This window comes from Penicillium roqueforti, assembly GCF_015533775.1.
Source record: "Penicillium roqueforti strain LCP96 04111 chromosome Unknown scaffold_27, whole genome shotgun sequence".
Classification (NCBI taxonomy): Eukaryota; Fungi; Ascomycota; class Eurotiomycetes; order Eurotiales; family Aspergillaceae; genus Penicillium; species Penicillium roqueforti.
The window spans coordinates 126797-140460 of record NW_024067591.1 but is presented as its reverse complement, the minus strand read 5'-3'; the positions used below and the strand labels follow the sequence as shown (position 1 = coordinate 140460).

The 13664-nt window shown below is 49.6% G+C and overlaps 5 protein-coding genes across 5 annotated transcripts; 3 read left to right on the top strand and 2 right to left on the bottom strand.

The window, feature by feature from the left end:
- Nucleotides 1–2817: 2817 nt before the first annotated feature.
- Nucleotides 2818–4776, top strand: LCP9604111_7915 (putative bZIP transcription factor; the record flags this gene model as incomplete). The annotated part of the gene is made up of 2 exons (XM_039076000.1): nt 2818–3611; nt 3666–4776. 2 exons carry the CDS (start codon nt 2818–2820, stop codon nt 4774–4776), a joined length of 1905 nt encoding a protein of 634 aa, XP_038926094.1.
- A 1671-nt stretch (nt 4777–6447) lies between these two features.
- On the top strand, nt 6448–7503 carry zrfA (high-affinity Zn(2+) transporter ZRT1; the record flags this gene model as incomplete). The annotated part of the gene is made up of 1 exon (XM_039075999.1): nt 6448–7503. One exon carries the CDS (start codon nt 6448–6450, stop codon nt 7501–7503), a length of 1056 nt encoding a protein of 351 aa, XP_038926093.1.
- Nucleotides 7504–8917: 1414 nt separating this feature from the next.
- Nucleotides 8918–9316, bottom strand: LCP9604111_7913 (uncharacterized protein; the record flags this gene model as incomplete). The annotated part of the gene is made up of 1 exon (XM_039075998.1): nt 8918–9316. The coding sequence occupies one exon, from the start codon at nt 9314–9316 to the stop codon at nt 8918–8920; it is 399 nt and encodes a 132-aa protein (XP_038926092.1).
- Nucleotides 9317–10229: 913 nt separating this feature from the next.
- On the top strand, nt 10230–11551 carry LCP9604111_7912 (PCI domain-containing protein; the record flags this gene model as incomplete). The annotated part of the gene is made up of 2 exons (XM_039075997.1): nt 10230–11468; nt 11522–11551. 2 exons carry the CDS (start codon nt 10230–10232, stop codon nt 11549–11551), a joined length of 1269 nt encoding a protein of 422 aa, XP_038926091.1.
- A 580-nt stretch (nt 11552–12131) lies between these two features.
- Nucleotides 12132–13271, bottom strand: LCP9604111_7911 (uncharacterized protein; the record flags this gene model as incomplete). The annotated part of the gene is made up of 3 exons (XM_039075996.1): nt 12132–12914; nt 12965–13035; nt 13085–13271. 3 exons carry the CDS (start codon nt 13269–13271, stop codon nt 12132–12134), a joined length of 1041 nt encoding a protein of 346 aa, XP_038926090.1.
- Nucleotides 13272–13664: the final 393 nt, after the last annotated feature.

Genomic DNA, 13664 nt, shown 5'->3' with positions numbered 1-13664 from the left:
GCAGAAAGCCAGTCTATCGGACGAGAATAGCCAAAAAGAGATAGTGACTCAGTCTAGCGGAAGTACTGAGTAATAGCTTCTCTGTCTCAATATTGGGATTCCTGTATGTTGGTCCACCTGCTTGAAACTCATTCCGACGACGTGTTAGCTGGTCATAACCGCACCAAGCGACAGAAACTCTCAAGACCTTTCATTCATCTCTCGCCCTACTACAGAATGAGTCATTTCAACCGGTGAAGGAGGATCCTCGGCACAGAGATCAAATATGCTTCCCCCGACGGGTCCAAGAAAAGCTGAATTCCCCGATAGGCAGACTACATTCATGAAAAACGCCAACGAGTCCCCAATCCGGCATGTGGAGCATAAAAGAGGGCTAGCAGTGAGCAGCTAGTGGCCCAGTCACATCCAGTTTCCAAGGCAATGGCTTACTCCCATCCGATGTGCCCAATGTACCCTGTGCACGGCATATCAGGCAGGTACCACTTCAAAGTGAGGCTTTGAGATCGTATCCGGCTAGCTTGCACCGGGGAGATGTTTTACAGACCCTTGGGCACGTACAGTGTACGTCGTATTCCAAGTTGTATGCAGCGTGAAAGAAGTGGACCATTAGCTACATAAATATTAGAATGCAAGTGGAGTGGTGGACCGTGGACCTGCCACTGCCTTCTAGCTCATTCAGAGAAGGTAGATCACCAGTTTCATTCCGAGTCACATGGCAAAACATTGGTTTCAGCTTCACCGCAGGAAGGGCGAATATGCCAGTGTCGCAATAGGGAAGGTACGGGTGCTGAATCTACCGGTGTATACGCAAAGGACTATGATACTGGGACCGGCTTCTAGAAGACTATACTGCATTTGGTGGAAGCGTCATGAGCTAGTAAAAAACAAGAATGCCGCCGGGGGACCTTGACTGAAAATATTTCCCTGTTTATGACTAATGTAGCAGTGAACCCGTCCACGGGTGGACTGCTTGACCGGTGGCATACTGGATCTCCATTGGACAGACTCAGCTTTTTCACCGCCAGATCTTATCCGGGCTAAGTTGCCCACCCGCGAAGTTGCCGCCCAGGTGACAGGCCTATCACTGGCACAGGATATGTGCTGTGTGCTATGTATAGATTGTGAACAGACTCAGCGGCTGCCGCCGAAGGCGTGTGCTCCGGGGAATTGAACTGACAGGAACCCGGTCTACGCTTTGGGCAAGGCTAGAGATGGGGACTGATTGAATTGTGGGGGAAAGCCAGAAAAAAAGAAGAGACAGCTCAATGACAGCTCATGGTGAATCGTGGTCGAAGTTGGAGATGTTAGTAATAATAGTGGTAGATTAGGATATCCCCCCCGCAGCTCAGCAAGCCGGAAGGCACCCGTCAATACGATGGCATCATGTCCCCTGCACTCCGCATAGTCGATCATGGATTAAATGTGGTCTGTGAGCTCAGAAGAGTTGGAAAGGAGGCTGCTGCAGCCATATGGGAGCTGCAGAGAGAGCTGCAAGTAGATCACGGCAAGATTGAGCAAGATCAGGTGTGTGAGATTTTCGACCCAAGCTCTTACTCTAAGCTATCGAGCCTTAACCTCCAGGGTAGCTCCATTCGGGGAATTTGGTTTTGGAGGGGGAGGTTGTCATCTGGATGGGACGAGTGATCAGTGCATGACATCCGTGCTTTCCTATTTTTTTTTCCTTCTTTTCTCATCCATGGTCGGCCCAACAGTGGATCAGCGGGCCGAGCCCGTCCCAAAGATTCATTCTATAGAGACTCATCCTAGACTATACGAAGGAAGGGAACTATAATGAATCGGAATAAGGAGCACAACAAAGAAAAAAAGCAAAACATCCAAGGCGCCATGGATGGCAGCCCAAAGAAGCCGTCACACTGACTCGGGAATGATTGGCTGTTAGCGGCGGATAGAAAGAAGGATGACAGTTAGACTGGACATCTGACCATTCAAAGGGGATCAGTTTAGTACATGGGGGTACAGAAATATACTTTCAAACAGTAGTTTCAGGTAGTCGTGCAGGTGAAGTCCGAAGTAGCATTGGGTATTCTACCTAAGCGCCGTGAATAAGGTATAGCACAGACCATATCCTCCCCACGACAGGGATGTCTACGGCCGGCGGAACGAGGATCGATCGATAGGCTATCGTTTATCGATAAGCCCGAAAGAGAAGGAAGACTCCTTCCCCCACTTAGGATTGTTGGTGGCTCCGGGTTTACGGAGAGAAGAGGAAGGAAAAGCACTATGTTGTATACGATATCATTTCCCATCCTTGGTACCAATGTAGTCAATTATCCCCGCCAGCATGACCATTCAGACTGATCATAATAAAACCAAAATATACCAAAAAACCTTCCAATGAGAAATAAAATAAAACCCAGCCGAAAATTCAAGAATAACCAAAATACCAACCAAAATAGTCGAACATCAACAAATGCAGGTCTGCCCAAGCAAAACAATGCAGCCAATAACGGAGATGCTGTTCCGGGGGCCACACTCGCGCTCCCGCGTAGACGGCGGGATGAGTACTAGGTACTTGATCGACAGGCCATCCTCCATCACCTACATCGGTACTCGGTACCTGTGGGTACAATATCGAACCGCACGAGCACTGCTGCATCGGCTCATACATATCCTGCCTCCCCCCCGGAACTAGATCACAGCATATTTCCCCCCTCTTTACTATTATATGTCATCTTCATATTGATTCCCGACTATTATCTTCTCCCTTGGGTGGTTTGCCTCTATACCATTTTCTCTATAAACCAGCATCTTCCCCAGCCCCACTCCACCGTTTCTCACACACACCGCCTCTTCATGATGGCACAATATTTCCAGTCTGAATTCTACCAACAATCACCATCAACGTTAGACGTGACCCCGGAAGACGACGAGATGAGCGTGTTGGATGACAGGATCCTTGATCCGAATTCCGAAGACCACCCCGACAACCGCCGCACCTCCTACGACGCCCCAGATGCCTACTCACATCGGGATTCCGTCTGGTCCAATTACTCAAATACCAGCAGCCAGTCTCAGTCAAATTCCAATTCCAATTCGCATTCGCAACTCGGGCATACCATGATGAACTCGGGTGCCTCGTTCATGCCAATTGACGGCCCGCAACCATCTTCCTACCAGCAAAGTTGCTCGCAGGCAGCGTGGCCCATGCCGCGTACGGATTCAGGCTCATGTACCCCGACCGTGGGCTATGATCAGTATGCTTCCAATGGAGACCAGGGTGCCGTCGGTCCTTTCTCCGGTGGTGCGGTTGGACCCGTTTGCACGATGCCCATGAACCCCATGTCGTACCGTGGAGGTATGCCATTTGCGGCTTCTGGCAGCGTCGTCATGTCACCGCAATCCAGCCAGGGCTGGATGCCGGCGCCAATGGATCTGGCCGAGGCGGAGTTGCAAGCGAGAAAGAGCCCGGATTACCGGATGGCCATACCGTTGCGGCGAGGAGATGGGATTCGGAAGAGGAATTCCCGCATTGAAATCTCCGCCGAACTCACCTTGGCCAACATCGACGACGCGATCCGGAACTGCGTGGACGAGGAGAAGAAGAAGGACCTCAAGTCGATCAAACGACTGCTGCGGAATCGTGATGCAGCGTAAGTTGAGATTGATGCGTTGAGCTGGATCACATGTTAACCTTATCACAATAGCCTGCAATCCCGTCAACGCAAGAAGAAGGAAGCCGAGGGTAATATCGAAAAGCTCAAGGTGAAGGACGAAATTATCGCGGAACAGGCTAAAAAGCTCGCGCAACTGGAGGAGAAAATCCAGAACATGCAAAGCGCAATGAAGAACCAGGATTACGAGAATCACCAATTGACTGCCTACAACAGGCAGTTGACCGAGCACATCCAACGCCAGGACATGGAGAAAGATGAAACTATTCTCAGGCACACGCGGGAGACCGCCAACCTGTTGAAGAGGAACAACATGCTGGAGGAGAGAAACAAACAGCTGGAGCGCAGCGTCAAGCCCGTCCAAGAAATCATGACCGGTGAATTCACCGGCTTCGAGAACCCGACCATGGAAAACCACTCATGGGATGACTTCTCGACGGTCACGGGACCTCTCCTGCAATCAGACTGTGTCCAAACTCCCCATGCTCAGGTCAAGGTCCCGGAGAAATCCAACAATGGATCAGACCTGCCGATCAGCTGGAACGCCTTCTACATGTTCCTGCTTGTCGGTGCCTTCTTCGCCTCAAACAATACGTCCCTCCCGGGAAACTCCCTGCCCCAACTCTCCGAGGAGTACCGGGCGGAGTCAGCCAATGTGCTGAAAGCAGTGTTAGCCTCGTCGTCTGGCCACGAGCTAACTAACTCTCATTCCAACCATGGAACAGCAACCGGACCCGCGCCGGCAACTATCAGTGGCATGGAGATGGCGCAGATGAGCTCTGCGCAACCCGTGCCCTCAAGTCTCGACCAGTTGCATAACACGCTCGTCATGCCGACAGAGCAGCAACAGCGCGATCAGGTGTTCTCGATGAACGCTGACCATTACAACTCCCTGACAACGTTTGAGAATGACAACGGAAACTTCAAGCCCCAGCAGCCATCTACCCTGCAGCAGGCGTTTGCTGCGATGCGGGATACCGCCGCGCAGCAGAGTCGTATTCATTCCGCATTGTCGTCGAATGTGTATTCTAGATCTTTGATGTGGGACCGCGTGCCTGAAAAGGTTGTGCGGGACTTCCGTCGCATGGTCCAAGGTCACGGTTATGATAACCCCGTCAAGGAGGAGGGTATTTTCCACTCCTGATTTCCGGGTCAGTCCCGTGATCTCAACAAGACCATATTTCTTGTCACTTTTTCTTCTACCTTTCTTGCATTTCTTGCATTTCTTACAATTCCTGCTGGGAATTGTTGCTTGATCTGCCCTTTTTATTTTGACATCCTTTTTTCTTCTTGAAAAATACGTGCCAGCAATGGCCTTGAAATACTAGCGTGCAACGATAGGTCACGCAACACTTTACTGTTTTTTGTATCTTTTTCACTGTCTTTTTTTGAGTTCGGTCCCAGAGTCAGGTTCACTCGGGCACAGGTAGCGTGTGATGATTTCAGCGATTGGCTTCGGAGCGTGTTTTGTTTCTTGTTTTGATGGGAGGAGACTATATTATACGACAGGGTGAAAACCTAAATTATGTGTTTATGTATACAGACCTCGGATCCTCTCTGCAGCCTGGGAGATCTTGGGTATGGGATACGAGAAACGAGATGAGTTATGAAGAAACCTTGCATACCTTGCATTCAACTCCGCTTTTTATGATTTGTTTTATGATCTTTTTATGTTTTATGTTACTATTAGCGCTCTGGCTAGGGCAGTGTTAGGCAATTATGAGTCGAAATGGATGGGGATGGCCTCCTGCTTTCAGGTTGGATGAACCTTGCTTTTTCATGGTTACAAATATTTTCTCCTAGTGCTCTCAGACCTTGTGAGTTTCAGTCTAAAGTCCGGATTTAACTCGCAGGGTTGTCTTAGTCTGAGTGATTTTGTACTGAACCCACCAATGGGTGGCGACAAGGCTAACGAATGCGATGAAGCCATGACAATGTGATATCTTCACGACGCGACACGAACCGCTCTTACGATGTAAATTCCTTTGCTCAATCCATTATTGGCTCGGTTCTAGCCGATCCAGCACCGTTACCGCGCTTGACGACGGAAAGTGTCTCTGCGGAGCGGATCAGATCATGTTTATATTACGAACTATCCACATCTCTAAACATACTCAGTACACATGGGACGATGAAATGGACATGTAAGTTCGAGCTACTACGCACCACCTGCCCGTTTCAGTCATATCTCCTCGATGAAAAACCCGTGATGGCAGGGTTTGACCTCGCGTAATCTTAGTTCAGGGACCTTGGGGGAAACTCGTGGCGCTAACACCCAATCACTACGACGGGATTTGGCCCACCAGCAAGACTTGCGTGAAAGGCTTGCATCGTCCCAAGATTCGACAAGCAATTGGCCGAGCCTTGGTTTTCAAAAGAAACGTCCGTAGGGCTGGTGGTTGTTCCCGTCTGGGCATTTGATATCTCAAGGGGCATGGAAGCCCTAAGTTCTCAGCACAACAACAACAACAACAACAACAACAACAACGCGGATTAGAAACATTTACATTAATTAGATATTATAATAACATACAAAGGTCCAAGGCAACTAGAATAAGCGAGTAATGCAACCTGGAACGGACAATACAAGGTAACCACCAGACTAATATAACTGGGGCCGAGACGTCCCAAAGGTCCTCACTTCAACGGAGGACCCGAAGAGGCCTAAAATTTTTTCTCCAATATAAAACAGTCAGGCATTTCCTGCCATACCTGTAGACAAGATCGCCGTGTGAATTTCCCTCTTCTTCGATCTTATTATATCGGCCTCTTTCTTTGAACGTTAGGGCACGATTTACCAACATAACCGCCCAAAATGTCCTTCGATCCTCACAATGTCGACCTGGACACAGCCGACCCGACTGACATCGTGTGTTACCTTAATTCCGAAGGCAATGAATACAATGGCCAGCTAGGCGCGCGAATCTCCGCCATCTTCGTCATCATGTTCATCTCTTCGGCAGCAACCTTCTTCCCCGTGGTCGCACAACGTGTACCACGCCTGCGCATCCCAGTCTACGTCTATCTCTTCGCAAGGTACTTCGGTGCTGGTGTAATTGTCGCAACAGCCTTCATCCATCTCCTCGATCCCGCCTACGACGAAATCGGTCCCGCCTCCTGCGTCGGTATGACCGGCCACTGGGCCGACTACTCATGGTGCCCTGCAATCGTATTGACATCCATGATGATGGTCTTCCTCATGGACTTCGGTGCCGAGCGCTACGTCGAGATCAAGTACGGTATCTGCCGTGAAGACCCCGAGCCCATTATGTCGACTGGAGGCGAGGTGCGCCGTGTGGACTCGCGTGTTTCGGGACGCCACGCAGACGACAAGCAAGCCAAAGAGATTGAGTCGCAGTCCGAGGAGGTGGCTATCGAGCGCTCTGTCAGACAGCAAATTGCCGCGCTGCTGATTCTGGAGTTCGGTGTTATCTTCCACTCCGTCATTATCGGCCTGAACCTCGGTGTTGCCGGTGACGAGTTTGCTACACTTTACCCTGTTCTGGTCTTCCACCAGTCCTTCGAGGGTCTCGGTATTGGAGCCCGCATGTCCAGTATCCCATTCAAGAAGGGGAGCTGGCTGCCTTGGTTCTTGTGTACCGCCTATGGTCTCACGACGCCCATTTCCATCGCTATTGGTCTTGGTGTCCGCACTACTTACAACCCTGGTTCTTACACTGCCAATGTTGTCTCCGGTGTGCTGGATGCCATCTCCGCTGGAATCTTGGTGTACACTGGTCTCGTTGAGCTGCTTGCTCGCGACTTCTTGTTCGACCCTCACCGCACTCAGGACAACAAGCGGTTGGCTTTCATGGTCATATCTATGCTCCTTGGTGCTGGTATCATGGCTCTGCTTGGAAAGTGGGCTTAAACTGGAATGGGGTTAGATCTAAAGACGGTGTGTGTCTTTGGTGACAAAGGTGTGAATTGTAAGATTGTGAACTGTGAACTGTGATATTGGATATAGATTGGTTTTAATTGGTATAACTTAGTTTCGAGATAAATGATACCCAAGGTGGGCTGGTTTTATGATGAGTTTGAGTTTTCCTTTTCTTCTTTCATAAGTAGGATAATAATTGTCCTCATACTGCTGAAGGGCCAAATTCCAGACTCGCAAACAAGGGGCCTCTACCCATATAAATGTACCTTTTGCTAGGCAGACCGTACAAAAGGTACATGTAAGTTCTAGTTTCTAGTTCCACAATATTATTCAAAGCCTTCGTATAACCTACAAGAATAACAACCTTCTCTATTTAAACACTACATTCGGGTTTCGAGATAGGTTTTACGGTGCCCTCTTAGACACACCCCTACCCGAGCGTGACAATCGACCATGATATACCCCTTTGACACCATATTAGCATCATTGATCAAAGAAAGTCTTCTTTGGCCGTCTTCGTCTATAAGGCATTTGCTTCCTTATATCGTCTAGGCAATGAAGAAGAAGCAACCTCGGTCTTCACCCTCTGCTATCCAGATGCAATTGAACATTGTAGGATATGGCAGAAGATCCCCAAGCAATTTGCGTCGAAGAAGCGTTTCTGCACGTGGGTTTCTTGGGAATGCTAGGGGTTTATTCGCGGAATCCGCATTCCAGACATAGGCCTGTCTTAGGTCAAGAATGTCAATAAAGTCTTTTAGAACTTCCTGTAATTCTGCCATTTCGTGGGACAGAACAATGATCAAGTCGAAGTTTCTAGGATTTGAAGGTTCTTGTAATGTGGTTGTTGACGGGCAGGGTTCGTAAATATTATTCGTAATATACGTATTTTACCTGTAGAATTCATTACCGTAACCACAACTTCAAGTTGCCAGACGTCGCCATTCACTATCTTCTGCTATCACCCAGAGTTGACGTCTATCTAGACCTTGGCATTGGTAAGCTCAAGCAGACGATGGGATTTTTTGGTTTGCATATTTGCAGATTATTCTTATCATTCTATGAGAAAAGCAATCACTTCAAAAAATGACTCGGAGAAAGAGTCAGAGAAAAACTTCGAGAAAGACGTTGAAATGACTACCAACTACTAAAAATGATGCTTATGTAGGTTGACAACCTCGTAGCACTTGCTGAATCTTCTGGAATATCTCATGCATCTTGTCTTGTATGCTTCTTCAACCAGTCAAGCACAGTGCGGTACCACAAGAGTAAATTCTCGGGGCTCCGGATCTGATGACCCTCATCCGGAAATATGAGAAGAGCACTCTCAACTGACTGCAAATTCAGAGTGTTGAATGCAGCCAGGGCTTCAGAGGATGCTGACGATTTAGTGCTCCGTGGATGATCAATTGTGGCGTCTTCCAGTTCCCGGCATGTTGTGCAGGTCCCATTTTCTCCACTCCTCTGGTTTCACCCAAGGCGGTCCATATATCAAATCTTGTGTGCTGCTGGCTAGGTGAGAGAGCATGTTGAAGGTGATATTATCTGCGATCAATGCTGTGCCCATTTTCCATGACCTCCAGCCAGATGAGCTTTCTCGCTGCGGCTGAGCCATCTCGGATAATTGGCATGAGGGTTGTCGGTGATAGCCCAGGATCTTGGTGTATCCATCTCCCGCACGCGAATCTGTGCGAACGCGCTGTGCGATTTGAACGAATAACCCCGCTGTGTGTAGACCGCGAGCTTCCCGGATGCATCTGGGATAGGGTGACTGCATATCGGCGCTTCCAGTAGGGCCCTTCATGCGATTTTAATCAGTCAGAGACACAGGGTAGTAGAGAGACGAAACAAACTCGGGGGTAGACCTGACACTCTGTATAGCCATAATGATATTCAATCCGATTTCCGTGATAGACAAAGGTCTTGATCCTATCAGGAACGGTGGCGCGTCCTTTCACAAGTGATGCGTATCTTCGGGCACTTGTAAAGCCCCAAGAGTCTAGATAGAACAACGAAGTATCGGCTATGGGTCAGGTGTACGAGATACAATCGATAGAGATAATGAAGACACGTTTACTGGGAGTTGCGCTGGCGGTGTCGGCTCCTAATATGCCGGGGTCCAGGGTTCTTAGCGCTACGCCTCCATCCTAGAAAGCCATGTTGCTTGTAGTTTGTTGTCACATTGTCACATTTTCATCAAGCTTGAATACCCCGAGGCATCAATAATTATCATAATCATAATCGGAACCGTTCCCGACTAGAGGGACTAAAGAGTGTAGGATAGGCCTAACCAAGGCTCCGACCATGCGTATTTTAACTGTATGCTTCACTATATTCTGCGATTACCAGGGATACCGTCCGTGATATTTACTTCCGAGGCATTTCAAAGGATTAAATTAACATTTGTGGCGCTGTCAAGGTCAAATGCATATGATTTCTTTTTCACTCAAGGGAGAGAAGGCGCATATCAATGCATTTAGTTCAAATATGAAGATGCCCCTACGCATATAGCTACTTAGGGAAAATGAAATCTGTGAATCATCTTCATAAGACTAATCCTACCTGTGTTATGGCCAGATTAAATGAGTTCCATTGTTCTGTCTCTACGGAATAGGGCTGTATACATCCAGCCAGCTCTTATCGATAACAGGAGCTCGGATGTCCCCACCACTCCGCGTCCAACTCTCTTGACAACCTCTTTCACTCACTCGACCAGCATGGCTTCCCAAAAGATGACCAACGCCCTAGCGGGCATCGAAACAAACCCGCACCAGCCAACAAAGCTACAGCAATACACCGAGCTCCTCAATGAGATGGTAGCAACCTCCAGCGGCCACGAACTCGCCCAAGATCTAGTCTACTACCTAGACTCAATCCTCAGCGAAGAAGTGAGCATCGTCGCTGCCCGCCCCCTCCTCGACGCCTTCATCACAGTCCTCCAATCCCTCGACCCGGAAACAAAAATAAAAGTCGGCCAGCACGCCATCACCCTCCTCCACACGCGCTCGGCCTCCGTCGAAGAACAAGACTCGCAGATCCGCGAGATCCTCGCAGACGCCTACGAATCCCAGGAAGACTACACAGCCGCCGCCCGCACCCTACAGGGCATTCACATCGACAGCTCGCAGCGCCTAGTCTCAGATGCCGCGAAAGCCCGCCTCTGGATCCGCATCGTGCGCTACTACCTCGAAGACGACGACACCACCAACGCCGAAGCCTTCCTCAACCGCATCAAGAACCTCCCCTCCAAAATAGAGGACCACGATGCAAAGCTCTACTTCCAGCTCTCCCAGGCCCGCATCCTCGATGCCCGCCGCCGCTTCCTTGACGCCGCCCAGGAATATTTCAACGTGAGTCTTGCGCCGGGCGTCGACGAAGAAGACCGCCTGACGGCCCTATCCGCGGCGATCCGCTGTGCTGTCCTTGCGCCTGCCGGTCCGCAGCGCTCCCGCTCCCTCGCTCGTCTGTACAAAGATGACCGCACGCCCTCCGTTGAGGAATTCGGCATCTTGGAGAAGATGTTCCTGGACAGGCTGCTTACAGCGGACGAAGTCGCCGCGTTCGCGAAGAAACTTGCGCCGCACCAGCTCGCTGTTACGGCGGACGGCACGACCGTTCTCGACAAGGCGGTTATCGAGCACAATCTCGTGGCGGCGAGCAAGCTGTATGAGAATATCCACGTTGATGACCTGGGCTCGATCCTGGGGTTGCAGTCTTCGGGTGATGTCTCTGCTGGCGAGAAGGCGGAGGCTTATGCCGCGCGCATGGTTGAGCAGGGACGGCTACGTGGCCGGATTGATCAGATTGATGGGGTTATCTCGTTTGATGCTGACACTCTCGGTGGCTCCTCGGCGGGTGCTTCTAACGGGACGAAGCTGAGGCAGTGGGATCTCGGTGTGCAGGATCTTGCGGAGGATGTGGAACGTGTTGCGACTAGTATCTCTGATCAGTTCCCGGTATGTCTTTCCTTCTGTCTGAGGTTGGTCTTCTTGCTAATATTTGATTCTAGGAATTCGCCACGAGCCAGATGGTGCACTGAATGATCTGCTCTATCTCGTCTGTGTATCCTGATGAAAGACCTACGAACTCATGCCTTCTACTACTCTTGCATATCCTTTTAGCCTGTCCGAGAAATGGAAATCACGCTCGATTGCTGATATACGTTGCATCTGTCTCTCGAGTACTATACTTAATTAAAATACCGTCGTTGCAAAGCGAAAGCTGCGGCTTCATACACCTTTCTATCAACGTACTTCTGAATGTTTTCGACTAAATCCATGAATAAATAACAATTTTGGTATAAATATCACAACAAGAAAGGTATAGTATGAATTATTAGGCAAAATCGAAGAAATTCATTGTGTACATAGGTAAATCGTATATGTATGAACATAAAGTGGAGGAAAGGTGACATACTGATATGCCCGCTCTGCATCCTCTTCAGCCCCTTCTGTTTAGTCCTATTACGATATCCGGTAGGCCATTTCCGACCTAGCTATAGCCGAAGCAGATTCGGCTTTCCTCCAAGAAAATAAACCCATTCGCTCCAATATCCCGTCTCAAAACAGAAGATAAAAATATCATCACATCGTAACGGCGTAAATCAACAGCACACCACCTCAGTGGTTCAGCCTCGTAGTAGAATCATTCCCCGGGATGATAGAAATATCCGTCTGAACATTAATCGTCTGCGGATGGATATCATCACCAAGGTAACCAGGCGGCTTGCTCTCGATCTGCGCATTATACATCTTAGCATACTCGAGATCGGGCGAGCGCGGACCAGAATTCGACAAGAACAAAGAATTCGTGTAATCGGTATTGATATACGCCGGACCCGTTCCATTACGCGAGGTGGTCAGCTTAAACGCCGGGAACAGACCGCGGATAATCGGCAAGTTGGAGCAGATCAGACCAACGGCAGGCTCGATGTGCGTCCACAGCGTCGCCTGGTAGACGGTGAAGGTTGGGTCGGACGGGCTGATCCAGAAGAGCACGACGATGCGGTAGATGCTGGCGAAGCAGACGAAGGTGCCGAGGGCGAATACCCCGTTTAGGGCGAGCTTGTCTTGCCATGCGCGGTGCAGGTTCCAGATCATTGGGATGGGCAGGACGAGGATCACGAAGTCCATGACTACGTTGAAGGCTTGGTTGACGACGATGAATTCTTTCGCGTTGAAACATGTTCCTTTCGTGCTGTGGTCCCAGTAGGAGCGTAAGGGTCGACATTGTCCGGCGCACGCGAGGAAGATTCCTGTGCCCCATGCGGCGATTAGGCAGTTTATGCCGAAGCTGACTTTTTGGAACTTTGGGGTTGCGAAGATGCGGCGGTAGAAGCAGATGATGGAGATTTTGATAGAAGGGCTGAGTAGGAAGTACGTGAATTGGTTGGCGAGGAAGATCTAGCGGTGTTAGGTTGGGTTGTTGATATTGGATATTGCGGGGTATGTACCTTCCAGTAGTTCACGAGGGTATCGGGGGAGAGATCCGCGATATGGACTCCATTGCCTCCGATTGTACACCCTGGTAGCCGTTAGTACGGATGAATTCCAGTCGGTGGAGTCATACTTACAAAGAATCAGCTCGATCAACATGCCAATGAGGAGCACCATGGACAGCATGCTCAGATAATCATCGACGCCGAACCCGACTCTCCTGCGAATGCGAGCAAAGACACGCAGCACCAGCGAGATCAGGCACAGAGCGACCAAGACCGAAACGATCTCAATCATCTGCCAACCCCTCTTGCTTGGCGCCATTGTACTTTCAATATGCAACCCAATATTGAATGAGTGAGCTGCAACCGAACAAGAAGGTATGGTATGTATGAATAAGAAAGGAATGAATGGGAAACACAATCTCTGGGCGTTCCTCCGATATAAAACATGTACCACGCGAGTGTCCAGATCAGTCCGGGGCCCTGGAACCCTAGGCTAGCTCGAGATTCCACATTCCCATTGTTTATCCACTCACACGCAACCCCTAGTGGCCGATCGTTGTCCTAATGGGGATCTGGTTCGTGCGGAATATACGCGACTGAACCACGTGGATGATGCAATGAGATCCATCACAAGTTTCAGAAGAGTAGACCCTATTCTGATTTTTGGGTCTTTAGCGATGTATCGTGGAGACCGCACAACGGCATACAAAGC